The sequence below is a fragment of the Zosterops lateralis genome (assembly GCF_965231275.1).
Source record: "Zosterops lateralis genome assembly, chromosome: 9".
NCBI lineage: Eukaryota > Metazoa > Chordata > Aves > Passeriformes > Zosteropidae > Zosterops > Zosterops lateralis.
The window spans coordinates 17149441-17168867 of record NC_139769.1 but is presented as its reverse complement, the minus strand read 5'-3'; the positions used below and the strand labels follow the sequence as shown (position 1 = coordinate 17168867).

General features: G+C 38.1%; 1 protein-coding gene across 6 annotated transcripts in view; it reads left to right on the top strand.

The window, feature by feature from the left end:
- Positions 1-19427, top strand: part of BCAR3 (BCAR3 adaptor protein, NSP family member) — an 89266-nt gene that overhangs the window by 61316 nt on the left and 8523 nt on the right. For 4 of the 6 annotated variants that reach the window (XM_083867787.1, XM_083867786.1, XM_083867789.1 and 1 more), the window contains 3 exons: positions 16732-16860; positions 17950-18392; positions 18961-19061. In XM_083867787.1, coding sequence (XP_083723913.1) covers positions 16732-16860; positions 17950-18392; positions 18961-19061 — 673 coding nt within the window. Of the gene's footprint in view, positions 1-6399; positions 6509-16731; positions 16861-17949; positions 18393-18960; positions 19062-19427 lie in introns of those variants that run through there. The other 2 variants (XM_083867791.1, XM_083867790.1) reach the window with 2 other exon arrangements.

Genomic DNA, 19427 nt, shown 5'->3' with positions numbered 1-19427 from the left:
TTGGCAATGGACTAATAGCAAAAGCTGTCAGGGACATGTAAATGTTTATATTTAACTCCATGGAACACCTTACTGTTGATTTTCACTGTCTGTAAGCTCATGAGCCACAAGGGGGAGTGAGTATATAATGTGTGGAGAGCAGATGATGGTTTTTTTAAAGCATTTTGGGTCCTCTTACTGATAAAGTCTAGGGAGGTAAAGCTCCCAATCTCTCAGAGCTGTGTTTACAGATAATAATTAGAATAAGGCTGGTACATCGTGTGTGTCTGTCTTGCCTCTTTTTGGAGACACACTGAGATACAGTTTAGCCTGCAGAGAGGGCAGCAGAAGGAGCATTGGGATGTTTCAGTTGGGATGTCATCTACTGATAGGTGCTGTCAAAGGAGCAGCTTGGCCTGACATTTTTGTATGTTGGATATTTATAGAAATAAGCATCTACACAAATAATGGAGCATAGTGCTATGTTGGCTGTCTAGAATACCTACAGGTCATTTGCTTCCATGCCCTCTAATCCTTTTGTTGGTAAAACATTGAAAGACTTTTGAAGAGCCAAGCTCTGGCAGAGCCTAAGTCACTCCTAAGTTTTCTTTTGGAGTTCTGCACGTCCAAAATTTACATCCTTTCTATAAAAGGGAAATATTTTAGGGTATTCAGGAGTTTTAGGTAATTAGCTGATATTTTAAAGGTGTCCAACTACCCTGGAGAAGTAACACTTTTTTTTTTTTTCATCTTTCCATTATTTTTAGAATTGGTTTAAATCTCACACAAACAAGCACTTTACTCTGACATGGCTGAGGAGATTTTCAAAAACAGAAGTCTGAAGTTAACAATTGTCTTAATGCCTTATTTCTCTATGCAAGACAACTCTGGTATGCTGACCATTAGTTAGACTAATGAGAGCTAAGTCAGCAGGAAAGAGACGAAGACATTACCCATGAACTGTGAACTAATTCTGAAAAAAGGAAATTCACACTTTTTTTTTTTTTTTCTTTTTTCTTTTTTTTTTCTTTTTTTTCTTTTTTTTTTTTTCCCAATCCAAGGAATGAATTGAAGGAAAAATAGATGGGACATTACAAAATTATTTCATGTTTGTACATGGGTTGGTAGACAGTAGGTGGAGCTCAAGAATACTTATGCTAGTTTTTGGTAGGATCTATTAAACCTGCTGGTGGCTTCACAATAAGGTGTCTGGTAAAAAGTCAGACCTACTGCTGGATGACTTTGAAAAAATTTGATCTTTTATAACTAAAACATATAAATCTCAAAGGTATTTGGATGTCTTAAAGTGCAAATTAGGACCTAGTAGGAAGCTGATAAGCAGGTTTGGCATTTATTTCTTGTGCCTGCCAACATGGGTTTTTATATGAGGCAGAATTTCAAAGAGATTTATTCAAGCAGCAATGTAAACTAAATAGATGCAAATTCTGTTTTCTCATTATTCTTGTACAACTGAAGCATGTTTCTCAGACTGCCTCACAGCACCACGACAGAAAGGAATTATGCTGACCTCTCCCACACCACACCTTGCAATGCAAACAAGGGTAATTACAGCTGCAGCTCTGTCTGTTGGTTTATGATCAGAAACTGCACCAACAACAGCATGCAGGAAGTCAGGTTATCTGAAAGAACATGAAAGAGTCAGTTCTTTAAAAAATTGAGACAGGAATGGCAGGACATGAGCTGGGAGATGGGATTTTATATGCCTGTAGACATTTGAGTTAGGAACAGATAAAAGTAAGCCTTCTGACAGTGTTGTCATCCCTTTTCTTCCACTTATTCTGCACTTTAACAAGTGTTCAGCTGTGAAGTTGGGCACTGCCTGTATTTGGAGGCATCTGCCCCCAGAGCTTTGTTAGAGGTGATATGCCCTACCTGCAGGACTTACTACTAAAACTAACTACAAGTGGGCATTGTGAAGGTGTTGTTTGCACGGATAAATTATTTATCAGTTGTCCCCTGTTTCCTGGCTTTTTCTTATATTAAAAAGAACAAATAACTAGTTATGGCAAAAACTCTTATGTATTAAAAGAAATATGTTTCAACTGAAGACTTAAGTTATTTGATTTTCTTTGGGGTTTTTTCTGTCAAATGTTATTCCTATTGTACTTTACTAGAACCCCAGAGTTGCCATTTTGTAGCCATAGGCACTCAGACCATAGTTGGGTCATGCCCCGTGTAATGGGGATGTGTCTGTGTGACGCCACTCGCTCAGCAGCCGTGCTCAGGGCTGGATCTAATCAGATTTGTGCTCTTGACCCTTGTACAGTGCACCGTGCCTTCTTTCATTTACAGCTGGCTTCCTGCCTGCATTGTTTACTTCCATTTAGTGCAGTGAAATGTAAAGCATTACATGTGTTTTACTGAATATTTTTAGGCTGATTTGTCTGCTTAAATGAGTAGAATAGTGCAAAGCAAAGTGGCAAGCCAACAATTCCCTCATCTAATTTAGTCAGAAATTACCTCTCTTTTTCTAATCTGAAATCGTAAATCATAATAATTCTGTGTGTGAATTCTAAGTACTTCTTCTCAAAATACCCTCTTGTAGCTCTGGATACTGTTTTGATAACTTCAGATTGCTTGTGAGTTTTCAAGCATTTATACTTTCAAGGAGTGTGGTTGCTTTACTTAAGCCACTTAAAATCTTGAAGCCACTTTTTTTGTTTGGGTTTTGTTTTGTTGGGTTTTTTTGTGACGAAAGAAAAAGAAACCGACCTCTACTAAATAAATTATCCCCACGTTTTTTTCTTGTTGACCTGTACAATTAAAGCAGCCTAAGAAGATTCCCCGTGAGCAGGTTCACACTATCCTGTGTGAACACCTCAAACTCCTGCATATGCAATGTGCTGTAAGTGAGCTGGACAGAGTTTAGGTGTGTCAAGGAAACAGTGGGTAATTTAAATTAGACCATGAAAATATCCTAAATAACTCTAAAGGCTTTGTAATAACAGATGGGGTTAGCAGAGACTGCTTAATTTCTCTTCCTAATGGGCTATTAGGAGCTCAACACAGGATATATGTTCAAGTGTGAACTCGTGTGGCCATGGATTCTATGAACTTAAAAATCCTTTCTTATTAAGCTTAGTTATCAAAGTTATCAAAAATAATCTAACCAGCCATCCACAGAAACAGATGAAGGGATTATCAGGTAATTTAAGGTTCTAGGCAGAATCTTTGAAAACAAAGGAATTAAATTGATGGTTGATATTTTGGTGCTGGAATCAATACATCTATTGATGTATTTTTAATTTAAAATACAGCAATAGATGACTTAGAAAAAGGATTATATTTGATGTTTCTAAGGTATATTAAACAGGTTTGTTTCTCATGTGCAGAGTCCAAGAACCCAAAATACCAGCAAAAAATTGAAGACCATGAGTGTGAAAATATGACTAAGCCATCTTTTGTTTCTCTGAGTCAATATTTTAAAATGTAAATCTTACCTATGTATGAAGCATAACTGGAGCATCTTGAAGGCTGTCCTCAATCATGATAGCCATCAGTGCAGGACATACCTTCCTGTCACCCAGAGGTTTCTCACATACTCTTTGGGATTCCTTCCAGTAATATTAATTTTCAAACTACTGTATCACAGTGTCTTGCAAAGGTTGTCATCTATTAATTGAGCTATCTAGGCTGAAATTATACTAACTTAATAAAAAGGAAAATCCCATTAGTTTAATTTTTAAAACATTTAAAATTTATTATTTAAATAAAATATCCTTTTTCCTATCAGTTATACTGTTGATAAAAACCATTGGCAGCTGCTGTATGAAATTGTATAGTATTAGTTTTTAAGATTCATTATTTCTGGCATTCTCTCAACATACGTAATTTTTGATTCTTTACTTCATTACAGACAGGAAATAAGGATCTGGCAGTTACCATTTATATTAGACCTGCCACTCCAATTCTCCTTTTCTTTTCTTTAAAGAAAAAGGGAGTTTTATTCTTGATGATGGATGGGAACCTTTGTTTAAATTTCAGTGTAGGTTTACACATTGATAGGTCATAGTATTCTTGTCCTTTTTTTTTCCAACCCCATAAAGAACTCCTATTTGGAACTTCTAATTCTTTTCAGGGCGGAAGTGGTCCACCACACTGCTAAATCAGTTGTTTCTGCTGCCAAAATAGCTAAGTCATCCTAATAGCTCTTCTTGTCACCTACTGTAGTTTGTGTTGCTTGTCTTGATAGTTTCTGTTTATGGTATTACAAGGGAATCCTTAGTGTGTGATATTAATACTTGCCAGCATATTAATATGAAGTCTTGCCAGCACTGTAAAGCAAAAACACCTTGACTAATGCAGTCTTCAATTTCATTTTCCTTTTTATCATCCGTCCCTCCTGCCCTTCAGTTTTAAAATTGGATTAGGATGATATTATGAGAACTTTTGATTAATATTCTTTAAAAATGCAGTCCTTAGTGAGATGGTCAAGAAACAAGCATCACAGTTGAGGCTCTTTGTTTGAAGTTTTGCAGGGTATCTTTTAACCTTCTCTTCTCTTGCTACCTGCTAAAGCAATCCTGTGGAGTTCTCAAAGTGGAAAAATAACTCAAAGTAAATTAAAATGTGCTGCAGCACAGTGCAAAGAGAAAAGGAGGGTACTTTCACATTCCTATCATATTATCTACTCATTCATTGTTTGAGTTTGTCATAAAGTACTCTTCAGCAGGACTTCATTTTCAAAGTCAGTATTTTCAGCTTCTTTTCTGGCCAGTCTTATGTCTTTTTTCTTGCCAGGTTTATTACTTTACAGTCCATTTAATGTTCTGTTCTTTTATTCCTACATTGTTTTCCTTTTCTCAGAAGAATCTCTGGCATAACATCTCCTCCACAGGGCCAAGTAGTCTGGCTGCCTTTATGAGCATTCTGGGTTTGGTGCTTAACCTGGTGGTAGATACCTGCAAACATTCTGTGGCCAGATAGGTAAGAGAACCTTACACATCACTCTTCCACTTCCTTGTTATCAACACTGAGCTTTCTTCTTCTTTTCAGATAGGCAGTCCATCCCGTTTTCCCTGAAAGGCAGTGCACATTTTATGTCTTTTCTCAGTGCTGCTGCTATTAATAATTCCTATTGCTGGATGCAGGCTCTGAGGGCACTTCCCGTTGTTCAGTCAGTGTGGGAAAGAAGTACTCTGTTATTAGGTGAGAGGCACCTTGTAAGTAATACCTGAGGATATAAATAAGTATTTAATATGTGTCCTCCTAATTATGTAATATAATTGCTGCTGATGAAAAAGACAAATAACTATTCATTTCAACCACCCTTTGGGTTTAATTTATTCCTAATCCAAGATCTGAAATACCTGTGACTTCTGTATTTTTTGGTACCACCCAAATAATAGTTGATTGATCTCTTCAGAGTTTCTTGTTCTTAAGTGTTACAGGTTGTCTTGTACCCCACAATCCAGTCCATTTGCTCTCCTTAGACCAAATCTGTTAGGCTGCTATGGAGGTGATCTCGTGTCTCTTACAGTTACTGTAATTACCCAAGTTGTTTGCCTCTTTTTTGCCCTGGTTCTTGAGAGAGCTTTCAGAAATGTCAGGCAGATTCTTTGCTGATGAGCAGTTTGCTGACAGGTCAGTAAGCTATGGACTGTGCTGTCCAAGGGAATGGAATCACAGGCATAAATAAAACTGCTGCTTTTTATTTTGTTGTAGTGCTTAGTTTTACTCTGCTGAATCAGACATGTTCATTAATTCAGTTCTTTCTTTCTCAAGTGATTTGCACAATCCCATAGGACTATCACCAAGATAAAGCTGTCCACTGAGAGTTTTAAATGCTGAAGGTACCTTGGTTACCTGGCAGTGACACTGACAATGTTTACAGGGTTGGTTTCTTGCTATTTTTTCCAAGGACCGTCTGCCAGAAGCTTCCTAATTAAAAATAAACAGATTTATCATTTTCCTTAGTTACTTAAGCTCAGTTCTTACAGTTGTCAAACAGTAATCAACTGCTTTTCCTTTTTTTTTTCTTTTATGTGTGTATAATTGAGGATGCAGGCAGAGATGTTGCATGGTTGAGCTGGAGCAACTGATTAAGCCTTTATCAGCGCTGGGAGACAGTCAGGTATTGTAACTCATCAGGAAGAGAAGTTTGGCTTGTGCTGATGCCTTAAACGCATCTCTGAGCCAGGGGGATACCAAGATAGAGGAGCTAGGATTTCACTGGTGAGTGAAACAGATCACATGAGGATTCTGGCACTCTCTGTATGGCGTGCTGGGGCCAGCGTGCCAGCGGTCACTGAATTGATGGTATCAGCTTCAGCTGTGGAAAGTGTCCCAGACTGATACGTGAGTAGGGGGGTGTAGCAGCACTGGTGGGCAGCAGTGACACTGAAGAGTTTGCTGAACCTCAGAGCACTGCTGGTAGTGGCAGTTTGTCTGCAGTCTTGAGGAGCCACAGACAGCAGAACTGAAAATGCCGAAGGATTATAATGTTTTTCAAATGCTGATTGCAGCACTTTGCTGCTTTTATCATCGTAAGTCTATTATCAGAGTCAAGGTAGGTGCTCTTTTTCAGCTACAGTGTGCTAGTCAGTAATGCTTTCAGTTTTTGTTTAGAAGCGTTTGTTTTTATACCATGGTTGGGTACAGAGTGTTTCTCTTTTGAAGAACACCTTTCAATTCACTATTGTCTCAGAAAGAAGCTTAAACAACTTGCAGTTTTATGAGCCTGAAGCTGGCTGTCTTTATGTTTAGGGACAGGTAAAAATGCCCTGGCTTAGGGCTTGCTGAGGAGAATTTTAGCAAATTTTCAAGTTTTCAGAATTTAACTGATCAGACCATTTGATTCCCTAATTTTTTTCACCTATTTAAGGAAAACACAGGCAATTATGCTCAGGAGCACAGGTGTTTTTTAAATGCTTCAGACAATTTTAGATTTGTCCTTATATTTTAGATATGTTTTAATTGCAAGATGCACAAAATCATATACTCCTAGGAAGGTTTGGGTCAGAAGGATTCTTTAAAGGTCATCTAGTCCAAACCTCCTGCCATGGGCACGGACATAATTTACTTTATGCAAAAATGCTTCATATGCACTGTAAGTATAGAAACAGCCTTCATAATAATTTTGAGTCACACTTACAGAAGTGTCTAGGTGACTTGGGAATTGTAGTTATGTGGGGCATCTAACTATTTTTGACAATCTGTAAGTCATACTTAAAACTTTTAAATCTTTTTATTCAAGATTAACATGAGAATTGTTCTTTAAGACCATGGACCACTTGCAATGAAGAAGGATGAGAAGGTTGCTATCTTCTGGCCATGGCTTTCTAACTTAGATGGAGGCATTTAAAAGTTGGGAACAGCCATCCCCTTCTCTCACCTTCAGTGATTTAGCCTTGTAACTGTCCATTTCTGAAGGTGGGGTGTGGGGCTCAGTCTTTTGGGCACTCTGAAAAAGTGATTCTGATCAGATTGACTTCTTCTGACTGGGACACATGTCAGCAATTACCATCACAATAGAGTGCTAAAGATGCTCTATTGTGTTGTAATTTATTTTCATTCTTGTTTTAAGGCTTAATTCTCCACTTCTAGAACTTTTTAAATTACATTGGGGTTTATTGTTGGCTGTCAGAACAGTTAGAAGACTTGTTCTTGACCATGCATTTGCCCTTTGTTTAACTTGGCATGAATTTCCAATACCTAAAATAACGGTGGTGTTGTCATGGCAACTTTCCATTTAGTCTAATCCATATAGTCTCTCTCTAAACTGAAACATTAATAGTGTTTGCTCTATGGAGGGTAAAAAATAAAACCTTTTATGCAGAAACGAATTACAGTTGGGATCTTTCAAAAATAATGTTCTATTTAAAGAGATTTGCAGCATTTAAAATAGATTTGAATGCAATGTGTTCCAGTATGCAGATTTAGCAATAGTTAAATCTGATGAACTGCTATTTGGAGAAGTTTGGATGGTAGGGAACTGGGATGCATTTGCTGAAGAGAAAGTGGCTGTAGGTATAGAAACAGCTGGTGGTCAAATCAAGTTAGGTCTGAAGCTTGGGGGCCAATGGTATGGATTCTGTGAAGTGCTAGGATGGTATGAACAATAAGATGGTATGAAATGAGGTCATTAGGTATTATTATTATTATTACTAATTTTTTTTTTTAAATCAAGCAAAATCAGTTTGTGTAATTAGATGAAGTTAATTCTTGGTTTTAATAGTAATTATACATGTAATTAAATACCAGATTGATCCATAAATAATCATGCTGAAGTTCTCAGCTACCCCTGAGAGGTTCAGATTGTTTTCTACATTCTGATAAATTCATTATGTTATCCAGTTTAATTGAAAGCAATATGAGGGCAAGCTCTGAGATGCCTTATTTTGTCCCACCAAAGGACAGGAAGCAGTACAGCAGTTGAGCACTCACCTTTTGCAGCATTTAACTTTAGCATGTGAAACTGAGGTCTCAACAGCAGATATTTGGTTTATTTCCCATGCATTAATAGAAAAGGTAATGATCAGTGCAGAACATCTGAACTTGGATCAACTCATTCTTCAGTCATGATGTGTCATGATGATCCCATCAGGTTTTTGTAGCTGTTTACTGTCAAGGTCAGCTTTACATTGAGGGAAATAGAGAAACTCCCAGGCAAGGGGGCTCCTGTTGTGTTTAAAAAGGAAGAAAGTGAAGAGAATACTAAATTGTGACTTGTGCCACTTCCAAGCCAAAATATTTTTCTTTAAATTTGCATTTTTTGGAAGAGAAAAGTTAAGACTAAATCAGTGATAAAGAGTGACTTAAAAATGTAGAGGTCTAAATTAATGAAACAACTTTGCCACAAGACAGGGATTTTTTAGTACTAGTCGGTATAGTTGTCATGATGAGAGAGGAAAGGGCTTTGAAGTTCAAATATTTTCATTCTTAATTCTCTGCTATGATTCACCCTCAGCTGAAGCTGTGCAAAAGGGGAAAGCCACTCCAATTATCAGGACTGCCAAGTTTTATAACTTCCCAGCACGTTGATGTAGCACATTAGTGAGTAATGTACTAATGCTGTGAATGTGACGTGCATAAGAAGCCTTTTATAAGCAGCTACTTGCTGCAAGTGCCATCTCTTATCTTGGGTGAATTGCTAACACTTTTTATAGATAGTAGATCTTAATATTTCTTCAGTGTGCGATGATCTAAATCTGTTCTCTGGCATCCTCAGGCTTCATATATCCAGTTTCAGCACATACGTGGAGGCAGTTGGATTTGATAATACACGAGTTACATGTAATCACCACTCAGCATTATGGGCCTGCCTTTTCAATGTTAGATTTGTTATTGTTGCAGAGGGGCAGATGTGAAAAGACTGGCTGCTCAAAATAATGTGAAATTTTGCATAGCTCCCCAAACTTTGATTTCCCATTGTCTTGTTGCTGAGTTTGAGTTTTGATGAGTCTTAAAAATTCTTTTGAATTTCCCATGGTAATTTTATAGTTACACTGCAGTAAAAGTTTGATTATCTTCTGTCATAAATATGTAGATAGTACAGGGTCCACTGGTGTTCTGTAAGTGACTTCTCCTTGATGGGAATGGGAATATTCTTCAATAGGTATTTAAAGCATTTAACTTCTCAGTAGTACCTATTATTTAGATATGTCTCAGATTAAAACAAACAAACAAAAAAAACCCTCTTCATAACGGCTAACATCATTTACATTTGGAAATGCAGATCTCTAGGGTCACTGAGTGGGAGATTGTGATTTAACTAACACTCAACTCAGGATTTCTCAGGATCTGTATTTCAGAAATGAAGCTCTCCTAGCTCTGAATGTGGTTATGTAGAAATGCAAGGATTTGTTGTAAGTGTGGTGGTGTAGTGGAAAATGGTTGTTGAATCCCCTAGAATTAAGTTTTCCCATTACCTTCACTTAACATTAAACTGATCTTTGTACTAGAAGCCTTTTTTTTTGGCTCCCCCATTCTAAACAAGTATCTTGCTTATTAGTTGTCATGGTTTGAGCCCAGCTGGCAGCTACACACCACACAGCCAATCATGCACCCCAACCCATCCCACACCCTGGGGGAATATAGAGGAGAATCAAAATTAAAACTTCTAGGTTGACAAAAGAACAGTTTACTAATTGAAATGAAGTAAAATATAATAATACTAGTAAATAATAATAATAATGGCAACAAAGAGGAAAAAAACCAAAGCGATGCCCAATACAGTTGTTCACCATCCACTGACTGATGTCAGAGCCTGTCCCTGAACTCTTATCAGCCCTGCTTCAAGGCAATTCCCCATTTTACGTACTGGGCATGATGTTCTGTGGTGTGGAATATTCCTCTGCCCAATTCAGGTCACCTGTCATGGCTGTGCTCCCTCCCAGCTTTTTGTGCACCTCCTCACTGAGACACAAAAACACGAGACACAAAGAAAGTCCTTGACTTAGGATAAACATGACTTAGCAACAATCAAAACATCAGTGTGTTATCAACATTGAATCCAAAACACTGCACTGTACCAGCTACTGAGAAGAAATTTAACTGGAAGACAGCCAAAACCAGAAAAAAATGGTCACTTTTCTGTGAATGCCAGGGAACTTCTGTTGATCATAGTAGCAGAGTGAGAACATGCACATGATGGAGTTTATTTGATTTTTAAAGAGCCATTGCAGTCATAGGGAAAGTTTTCATTATCACTTCCTATCTTTTCATCAGTAACCTCAAAAGTTGTCACCAGTTACCTAAAGAAGCATGCAGAAATCTTGTGGCTTCCAAATTGCCATTTTCCTGTATAAATTCATCTCTCTGAGTAAATCACCCATTCTGTAATCACCCATTCTGTACCTCCTCTTACTTAACACAGCATTTGCTATAGTCCTGTGTGAATTTTGTGCCCTCTGGAAGGTTAGAGAAAGCTGCCTCTGTGAAGAATGTTGCACCAGCCATGGTTCAATTTCCAACTTAATCAGAAAATGGATTCCTGTGTTTGGAAACTCCCTTTTTCCAGTTAGTTCTTTCTCAAAAAAAAAAAAAAAAACAAAAAAAAAAAAAACAAAAAAAAAAAAAAAAAAAAAAAAAAAACCAGAAAACCTATTCGGAGATCACTGTCCATGTTTTTGTTTTGTAAGGCCTTGGCCAGTGATGCTGCTTTTCTGTAAGGGAGAAAACAAGACTGACAGGAATGTTTTTGAGCAATATTGGAGCATTTGGTTCTACATGTAGATGCTCAATGCAAGTGTGTTGTGTGTGGTGGCCAGTTACTAGAGTTATAAGTGAAATTATATACACTGTACTCATAAAAACCTTATAAATTCACATAACTGTGTATTTTTAAATGCTTGTATTCATAGTAGCAGATAGAAACTCTGATTAGGATCACAAGGGCACAGGATTAAAGACTGAAAGGATCTCTGCAGCCAGTGAATTATCTATTGATCCAGAATTGGAACTTTGACAATAAAATATTCATTTTCTGTATGAACAAGCTGATTGCTCTCTAGTGGCTTGGAATCAGAGGAATTTCATTATTTTTCACTTTTCCAGATGTTTTTGATGTCTGGTGTCTGTGTGTCCTCTCCCTTCTTTCTTGTTTTGTATCTTTGTCTTCCCTCTTGGCATTTCCTGTGCTTTCCCCAGTGTCCCCTCCATATTTTCTGTCGATTGGTCTTTCTGTTACCCAGTCAGAAAGTCACAGTTCAGCATTCATGGTGTACTTAAGCAAGAATAGCAGGCCTCCAGTGCTGGATAAAAGATGGATTTGTGAGAGATCTGAAATAGGTTTGGTTTAGATGTATTCAGGACATTTAATAAAACTTTAAACAAAGTTCTAAAATTTTAGGAAAGGTATGGACTTGACTTTCTTCCTCAGTTAGATCACACTTCAGTTTTCACAAAGCTGTTCTCATTTTTCCCTAATAACTATCTCTTCTATTTTTCCTTTTTTCCTGAAACCTTCAAGGCCACAGGAAATCAGGTGGTTCCAAGGCTGCCTGTTGGGCTCATTTAACTGTCACCTGGCAGAGCTGTGCAAAGCACCAGGAAGTAATTGAGATTGGATGGAAATGTGGCCCACTTTAGTCTGGTACCCATAACAGTCCTTGGCTGTGCTTTGCATAAATAATACTTTGCCAGAAGGTTACAAAGAGAGATGATGTGAATTTTGGCTTTGTCTGAATCAAATGAGGGGATCTAGCATGACAGATTTTGGACCACTTCCAAACAGTGTCTAAAATTAAAAGCCTTTCCCTCATAATTGAAATTGTTTTGGGAAAAATAAAAAAAATATAAGAAAAATAAAAAAAGGCAACCAAACAAAAACCCAAAACAATAAACCAAACACATCATCACCTTAGAGAGGAGTTAATTAATAACAATACAGAAATAACTGTGGGAGTTCTCTTTTGTTTATTACCAACTCCATACAGTAAATTATTCAGCACGATCTAATGTGATAAATTCCTTTAGGATGGTTGACACAAGAGCTTGATATAGCAAGTTTCCTTTGGAGAGTGCCAAACACTCACATGTAAGTAATCCCTTGGATGCATAAAGCAGCAGATTATTGTGAGAAATTCCTCTTAAAATACATTCACAAATTTCAGAGACACAGCATATTCTTGTAAGTAAGTCAAGTCCTCTTCAAATTTGCCCTTAATGAGATCATACGTTGATGTTTTATTTCCTTAAACTTTGATATTTTCCAGGTTTTGGTATCCTAGATTAACATTTGCCTGGGAAAAAAGAGTAGAATAATATGTAACATTAAGGATAGTTTGTTATATCTGTAAGCACAGTTTGCTATTAGATTAATGGCCCTGAAGTAGAAATCCTTTGTGAATTATATGAACTGCCAAGGAGTTTCTTAGTTTATAACTATTGACTGAAGTTTTTTCCTTCCTTCTAAAGTCTTGACTCTCCAGGTTTTCCACAGTGTTTGTAAGTAGGATTGAGGGCTTTTGCTGCTGGGTGATAATATTGTATTGCTAGGTAGTTATGTATTTTTATTTTAAGGACCTGTTCACAAAAACTCAGCATGGCAGAAATATCTTAAAATAGCACCAAGACTGGAAACAATGCAACTATGATGTGAACAAACAGTTCTGGAAAGCACACACTTACAGGGAGTTCTTTGTAGGCCAGGAAAAGCATCTGTATTTGAAAACAGTTCTGCTGACTTGATTTGCTTTTTTTATTCCAGGGATATCTGACAGGGTTATTACTATTGAAGATCTCCAAATATTTAAACTGGAAGCTTCCCTGTGTTGCTTCAACCATGTTTTGTTGCAAAATACATGGAAGTCTTTCATTTTTTCCCTAGATTATTTTAATAATAAATAATTTTTACCATCCATTCCACTATCTACAAATGTAAATTCAGCTTTCTTTCTGTCATTGAGTAGGAGCCAGAAAAGTCTTAGACAAAAAAATAAACCAAGGAGATACTACTAAATGAAGGTTTGTCGCTATGAAGTTAGTGCAAATTTACAACCTGCCACTGCTGCCCTTTAACTTTTGGGTGCTATTGGGAAATGAGGCTAAAGCATCATGCTGTGTGAAATAAGTCACCTTTCTTTTGAAAGAAAGCCCACTGGCATAGCTAATAATTGTTGTAAGCCTACCCTCTTCTTTATTTACAGGCTTACATGCTTGCACAGGCTGTGCCTGGAGTGATTTTTGAGCCTTGCGTGATGTGAAGTTCAGTGCATGCAAAGATTCTTGCAGAGCAGAGACCTTGGGTGTAGTGTTTAGCAGGGAAAGGTACTGGCTGGTGAGATCACAGACAGTTCATCCGTCACGATTCGTCTTTAGTAGGTTCTATAAGAAGTCAGTTTCAGTGAACAAAAAACTGTCCAGGAAGACATGCTATTACTAAACTTGCTCACCTAGACAGCTTTCCCGTTGTGTATCCTGGGGTTTGTACTAGCCACTGGAGTTCTGAGTTGTATAAAGGTTATTTAAACATGTTTGCTTCATCTCAGGAGATGTCCAACCTCTCTGGCAGTCAGAGTGTATTCCATGTGGTAGACCATGGTTGAGAGGATTTTTTAAAAAACAAAAATTACTAATGTTAGCAATTTAGTTGATTCAGATTCCTTAAATGTTTTTCTTGTTGTGTTGTTAGATGTAGTTCAAGTTCAGTATGTGTCTCATTAACTTCATTTGAGTAATGAAAAATCCATTCAACCACCAGAAGAAATTCTAGGTTTCTATGCTGTATTTGTAATTAATGTGTATCTCTAAGTGGATCATCCTGGTATTTTTAAGATAATTCATGTCAGTACCATGGATGTAACTACTCCATTTCAACCTATACAGGTCTTTGGTGGAGACCTATAGTTCTTTTTGTTGTCTAAAAATATAACTCTGCTAAGCAAATTCAGTTATTGCCATGGTATCCTATAGTCGATTTTCAATAGCTGCCTGCACTGAGATACAGTGAGAAGATTTTGGAAAGATGGTGGCAATTTCTATTGTCAAAAGCATCTTTTGAAACCTTAAATTCAATTCACTTGAGAGTAGTAGTTCCTCTCAGAAGATCAGCAAAACACACAGCTATGACTTTAAGATCTTGTTATACCATTGCAGCTGGATGTTTTTGTTTACCCTGGAGGGAATATTTTAAAAGTTTTCCAGACACTTCCTTGTGCAGTCAGGAGAAAAGGTGCTTTTGAAAAACCTCAACTCAGTTCGTGTGCTCTTCACTGCCTTCAGCTTGTGTAGATGCTATAATACTTGCTATCATTCTCTAAGATGTGGCAGTGAAAGGGCTGTTAATTTTAGAATCCTTGCCAGCCAGCTTTAAGTGCGTTCCCAGCCATTTGAGTTGGGAAATACAAGTGGTAGGTGTGTGCCTGAGGTCCTTCACCCGTGCAGGTCTGGTAGGCCAAGAAGATCTGGAGTGGAGGTGGCATTTTTGGCCTTCCCTGAGTATATTCAATATGCACTTCAATATGCTTTTGGACTTCAGTCATCACCAAGCCTCTTCTGTGACTCCTTGTACATCCAGTAGCTTCACCTCTTCATGTTGTACCTGGGTTTATGAATGAGCCCTTTCAGTGAAGGTCATCTTTTTTTTGTGGGATGATTTCTTTCTGCACAGTCTTCTCATAAAGCTTGGAAGGAGTTGATGCAAAACCTTAATGTACAAAAGCACAAAGAATTTGCTAGTTTGATGAAAATGCTTGTCCGTTTTGAACCAGATTTGTATGGCTAAATAACACCCTATTTTGGTTCACAGAAGGGAAACTAGGGTGAAAAGCAATTCTTTACCAGGTTGTTTTTATCTTCTGCCTTTCTATGTGAGCTACTAGTGTCTGTCTAAGAGAAGCCTTAGTTTTCTCTGAGAAAAGCAGAGGGGAGAATTTATCTCAGAATTTCTCTGGGCTCCCAGCGTGTTTAAATTATCTTGGCAGCAGGATGCCTCCTCTGGCATTATTCCACCAAAAATCTGCTGTCTGGTAATCTGTTGTAATTCAGTCTGCCTGAAATTGCAGGGAGGATTGTTGAAAGAAGTGTTAAATGTGTGCCACCTGCTCCCACGGTTAGGTGCTGTGAGTATTCACTGTGAAGAAGAAAAAGCTATAGAGAGCAGTGTTCATGGAAACACTGTTGGAACTGGTGGGCAGGCCTTCCTAGTTCTTTTTAAAATAATGCATGTGTTCCTTATTTGCATCAGTGTGTCAGTTAAAGGAACCCGTGAGCTTTGGCTCACATCCAGACTTAAGAAAAAAATCCATAATGCATGGGAGCAAAATGTTGCATTTTGCTGGAGGCCCCCCTCTCACTCCTTAGCTGTCTCTGGTTTTGGGGTTTTTTTTTGGTCTTTCTCTGAAGAGAGAGGGTATACTCTGATTCTTTGATCAGTGTAGAACATGTTCTCAGGCTTTTGAAACTTTGCAGCACAACAAAGATGGGCTGGAGTCCCAGCCGTTGGAGAATGAAAGGAAGTCCAAAGTACTCCCCTCCTCTGAGTGTTTATGAAAGAGAACGTGTCTACTCCAGACAAGATCCTGCACCACAGTGTTAGCAACACTGCATCCATAAGGACTAGTGAGCCAGAGTGGACCAGCATGAAAGCTGTGCTCCAAAAAGGGAAGACACAGATCTTCCAGAAAACCATATAGTAGTTGTATAGTGGTGATGGAGGTATCTTCAAGCAAAGCTCATGATTTTGTGCTAAGGGGCAACCAGAGCTTTTGTCCTTTAGGAATGAAACGTCTTGGATGTGCACATTTAATGACCATTAAGAGTAAGCCCTTTAAGGTTGAAATTTTACTTTGGCAAATTGATACTTTGGCAACAGAAATATTGAACATCTAAGTGTGTCCAGCTTAGCCTGTCTTAATGCATTTGGAATGTTCTTAACTAGATGGGTTCAAAGGAGGCTGCTGGGAAAGAATCTAAATTTAAAATGAAAGTTTAAGAGGAAGAGTAGTGGAGCAGGGCATTTGGGTCCAGCTCATTTTTTTTATATATATATATATATATAGTTAGAATTCTTATTGGAAAGAGGAAGTAGGAGAAGTGTCTTTGTAGGTGTGTCATTATTAGTTTGGTGCACAGGCAGAACACTTTGCTCCGTTCCGTGCGGTGTAGAACAATCACATGTTATCTCACACAATGCCGGGGTTTGCAAATACAATCCAGAGGGCACAGCCAAGCCAGCCTGCTGCAAGCAGCACCTGCATTCCAGTGCAGTCATATGATGGAAGTTATAACCCAGGTAAAATGTTAATCACTAAACTTGGCACAGTTGAAGCTTTTAATCTTTTATTGCAGTTTTCTAGGGAGAGGCAAGTTATGGACAACAGCCCGGAAAAACTGAAGAAGGAGTTAGAGGAAGAACTGCAGCTGAGTAGTGAAGACTTGCGTAGCCATGCCTGGTACCACGGACGTATTCCTCGGCAGGTACGTGGTCTTTGCATTGCCAAGTGTGCTTTGAGCTTTTACAGACAGGCAAAATTTCACTGATGTTCTCTACACATCTCTGATACCTGAATTAATTTAGTAGGAACATAATGCCTATTTGTATGAAAGCTGAGGCATAAAGCGAGGCCAAGGAAGGATTCAGGAGAGACCCTGGTGGAAAACAGATACATTTCATAGGTAGATTTTTGTGCACTGAACAAATCTGGAATTGGAATTTAAGCTTTGTGTAAGAATACTAGGATTACATATTGTTTAGAGAACACTGACATTAATTTGGTTCAGTATTCTTAATGAAAGTTAAAATGTTGTTTATTTTCTTTCTTGCACTTGAATCTTGGAGAAGAGGAAATTTAAAAAAAAAAAAAAAAAAAGCAACAAAATAATTTCACTTAGATTTTGATCCGTACAAACGCAGTTACAGCCATGGTGAGGCTGAGGTTGGATCGGAGCTTCCAGAGCCGCTGGAGCTCCCCCTGCGGGCCTCCCTCCGCCCTGGGGCAGGGCTGCCTCAGCTGCCACACACTCGGCACTTGGCTCTTGGCGTCCTTTTTTTCACGTGAAAGGACCAACTCAAAACAGAAAAACAAGGTGTCTCTGACTCTTCCTAGTCAGTCGTATTTTTACATGCAGCATTCATAAAGAATAAAGAAAATGAAAGCTTCTGTCATGTAACAATGAAAAGGCAGAATCCAGGATCTTGTATTAATTGCTTCTAAACTTTAGTGTGACTATTCAGATGCTTTAAACTTAAAATCCTGGGTCACTGCTTTCCCTTCATGTCTTATTTTCTATTAGCAAACTAGAAGAAATACACATGCAAAAGTGGCTCAGCTTCTGGCTGCTGGCTCCTTCCAAGAAGCCCTTTCAAATCTCTGTTGTGGAATGACCTTTTAATTAAGAATTGGGGACATCATTCTTCTACTACACTTCATGCTCTGCTTTGTATTTGTGGCTTTGTGTATCCATCCAGAGTAGCCAAATTAATTCCTGTGTTTAAGAATATTTTGTTGTAATGTATTGTTTTCTGATTCTGAAAATATTTTTTTGTATAATTCTTTTTCCTTAAAGGTGGCAGAAGGCCTAGTTCAGAGAGATGGAGATTTTCTGATTAGGGATTCTCTCTCCAGTCCTGGGAACTTTGTTCTTACCTGTCAGTGGAAAAATACCCCTCAGCATTTTAAAATCAACAAAACAGTTCTAAGACTCAATGAAGCCTACTGTCGTGTTCAGTATCAGTTTGAACTGGAAAGTTTTGACACTATTCCTGGCTTAGTTAGATACTACGTTGGGAATCGCACACCAATATCAAAGCAGAGCGGAGCAATTATTTTTCAGCCTATCAACAGGACTGTGCCTCTCAGGTGTCTAGAAGAAAAATACGGTATGACTCCAGTCCAACAAAAAGAGCCAAGCACCCCTGAAGGAAAAACAGAAACTGCAAAAAGGCTGAGTCTTGGTACACCCAGCATGCAATCCCTGGAGCAGAGCATACCCAGAGGAAATCTTTTGAGGTACCTTAATTTTGCTGTCCTTATGGAAGGAAATGAAGTAAACGTATCAGCTCCTGGTGGAGGTGATGTGAGTTTTCACTCTGATTTGAGGTGGAAGACTAGGCATGAGGGTTTTAGCAAAGGATCAGTAAATCCACAAAGTGAGAGCAAATGCAGACTCTGGAAGCACAACAGCAATGCAGTGACTTGGCAAATCTTCACCATGTAAAACAAAGGATTAAAATAACATCTTGCTGCTGCTCCAGAGAAGTCTGTTTTTCCATAGCTGACTCCTGAAATAAAAACTCCAAGTGTGGGATAATGGATCCTAATTTCAGTGTCCAAATCAAATGTTCCATTAGAAAGGAAATATCTTCCTAAATGCTGCAGGCTGACACACAGTATAGCCTATTTCACTGCCACTATGACAGCAATTTATGAATGAATGAAGTACCTTTTATTATCATAAGCTGCCCAAGTGGAAAGCTAAAGATCTTTGCAATGGTTATTATATATTATGGCAATTAGATATGTATTTTAAGTGCTGCATATACTGATATGTTTTTGTTTGCATTTTTGTTTACCCTAGAAACAAAGAAAAAAGTGGTAGCCAGCCAGCTAGTTTGGATCATGTTCTGGAGAAAAGATTCCCTTTAAAGGCTCACCAGTCAGAGAGCTATCTGCTAATAGGTATGTTTTGTAATTAGAAGTTTCATTATTAGAATCGGTGTGTGTCCAGGTGATCTGTTACTCTTCAGACTAAAGTGAGACTACTGAATGTTCTGAGTACTGTAAATACATTATATTTAATGGCCACTGTAAGCTGTTTTAACACACTGCTTCTCTTCAAGTCACTGGAACAGGATTTTTATTAACAATGCACCAGCTAGTTGAGAACCTTAGCACACAACTCAGGAAGCTTCCACACCAAAAAAATGACAGCTGTGGTTGGTATTAATACCTTTTTTGATGGTGTTACTTTTCCTCACTTGTGCTTGACAAGAACTGACTTGTTTCACTCCTGTCTTTCTGACAAAACTTTATTAAGTAGAAGTG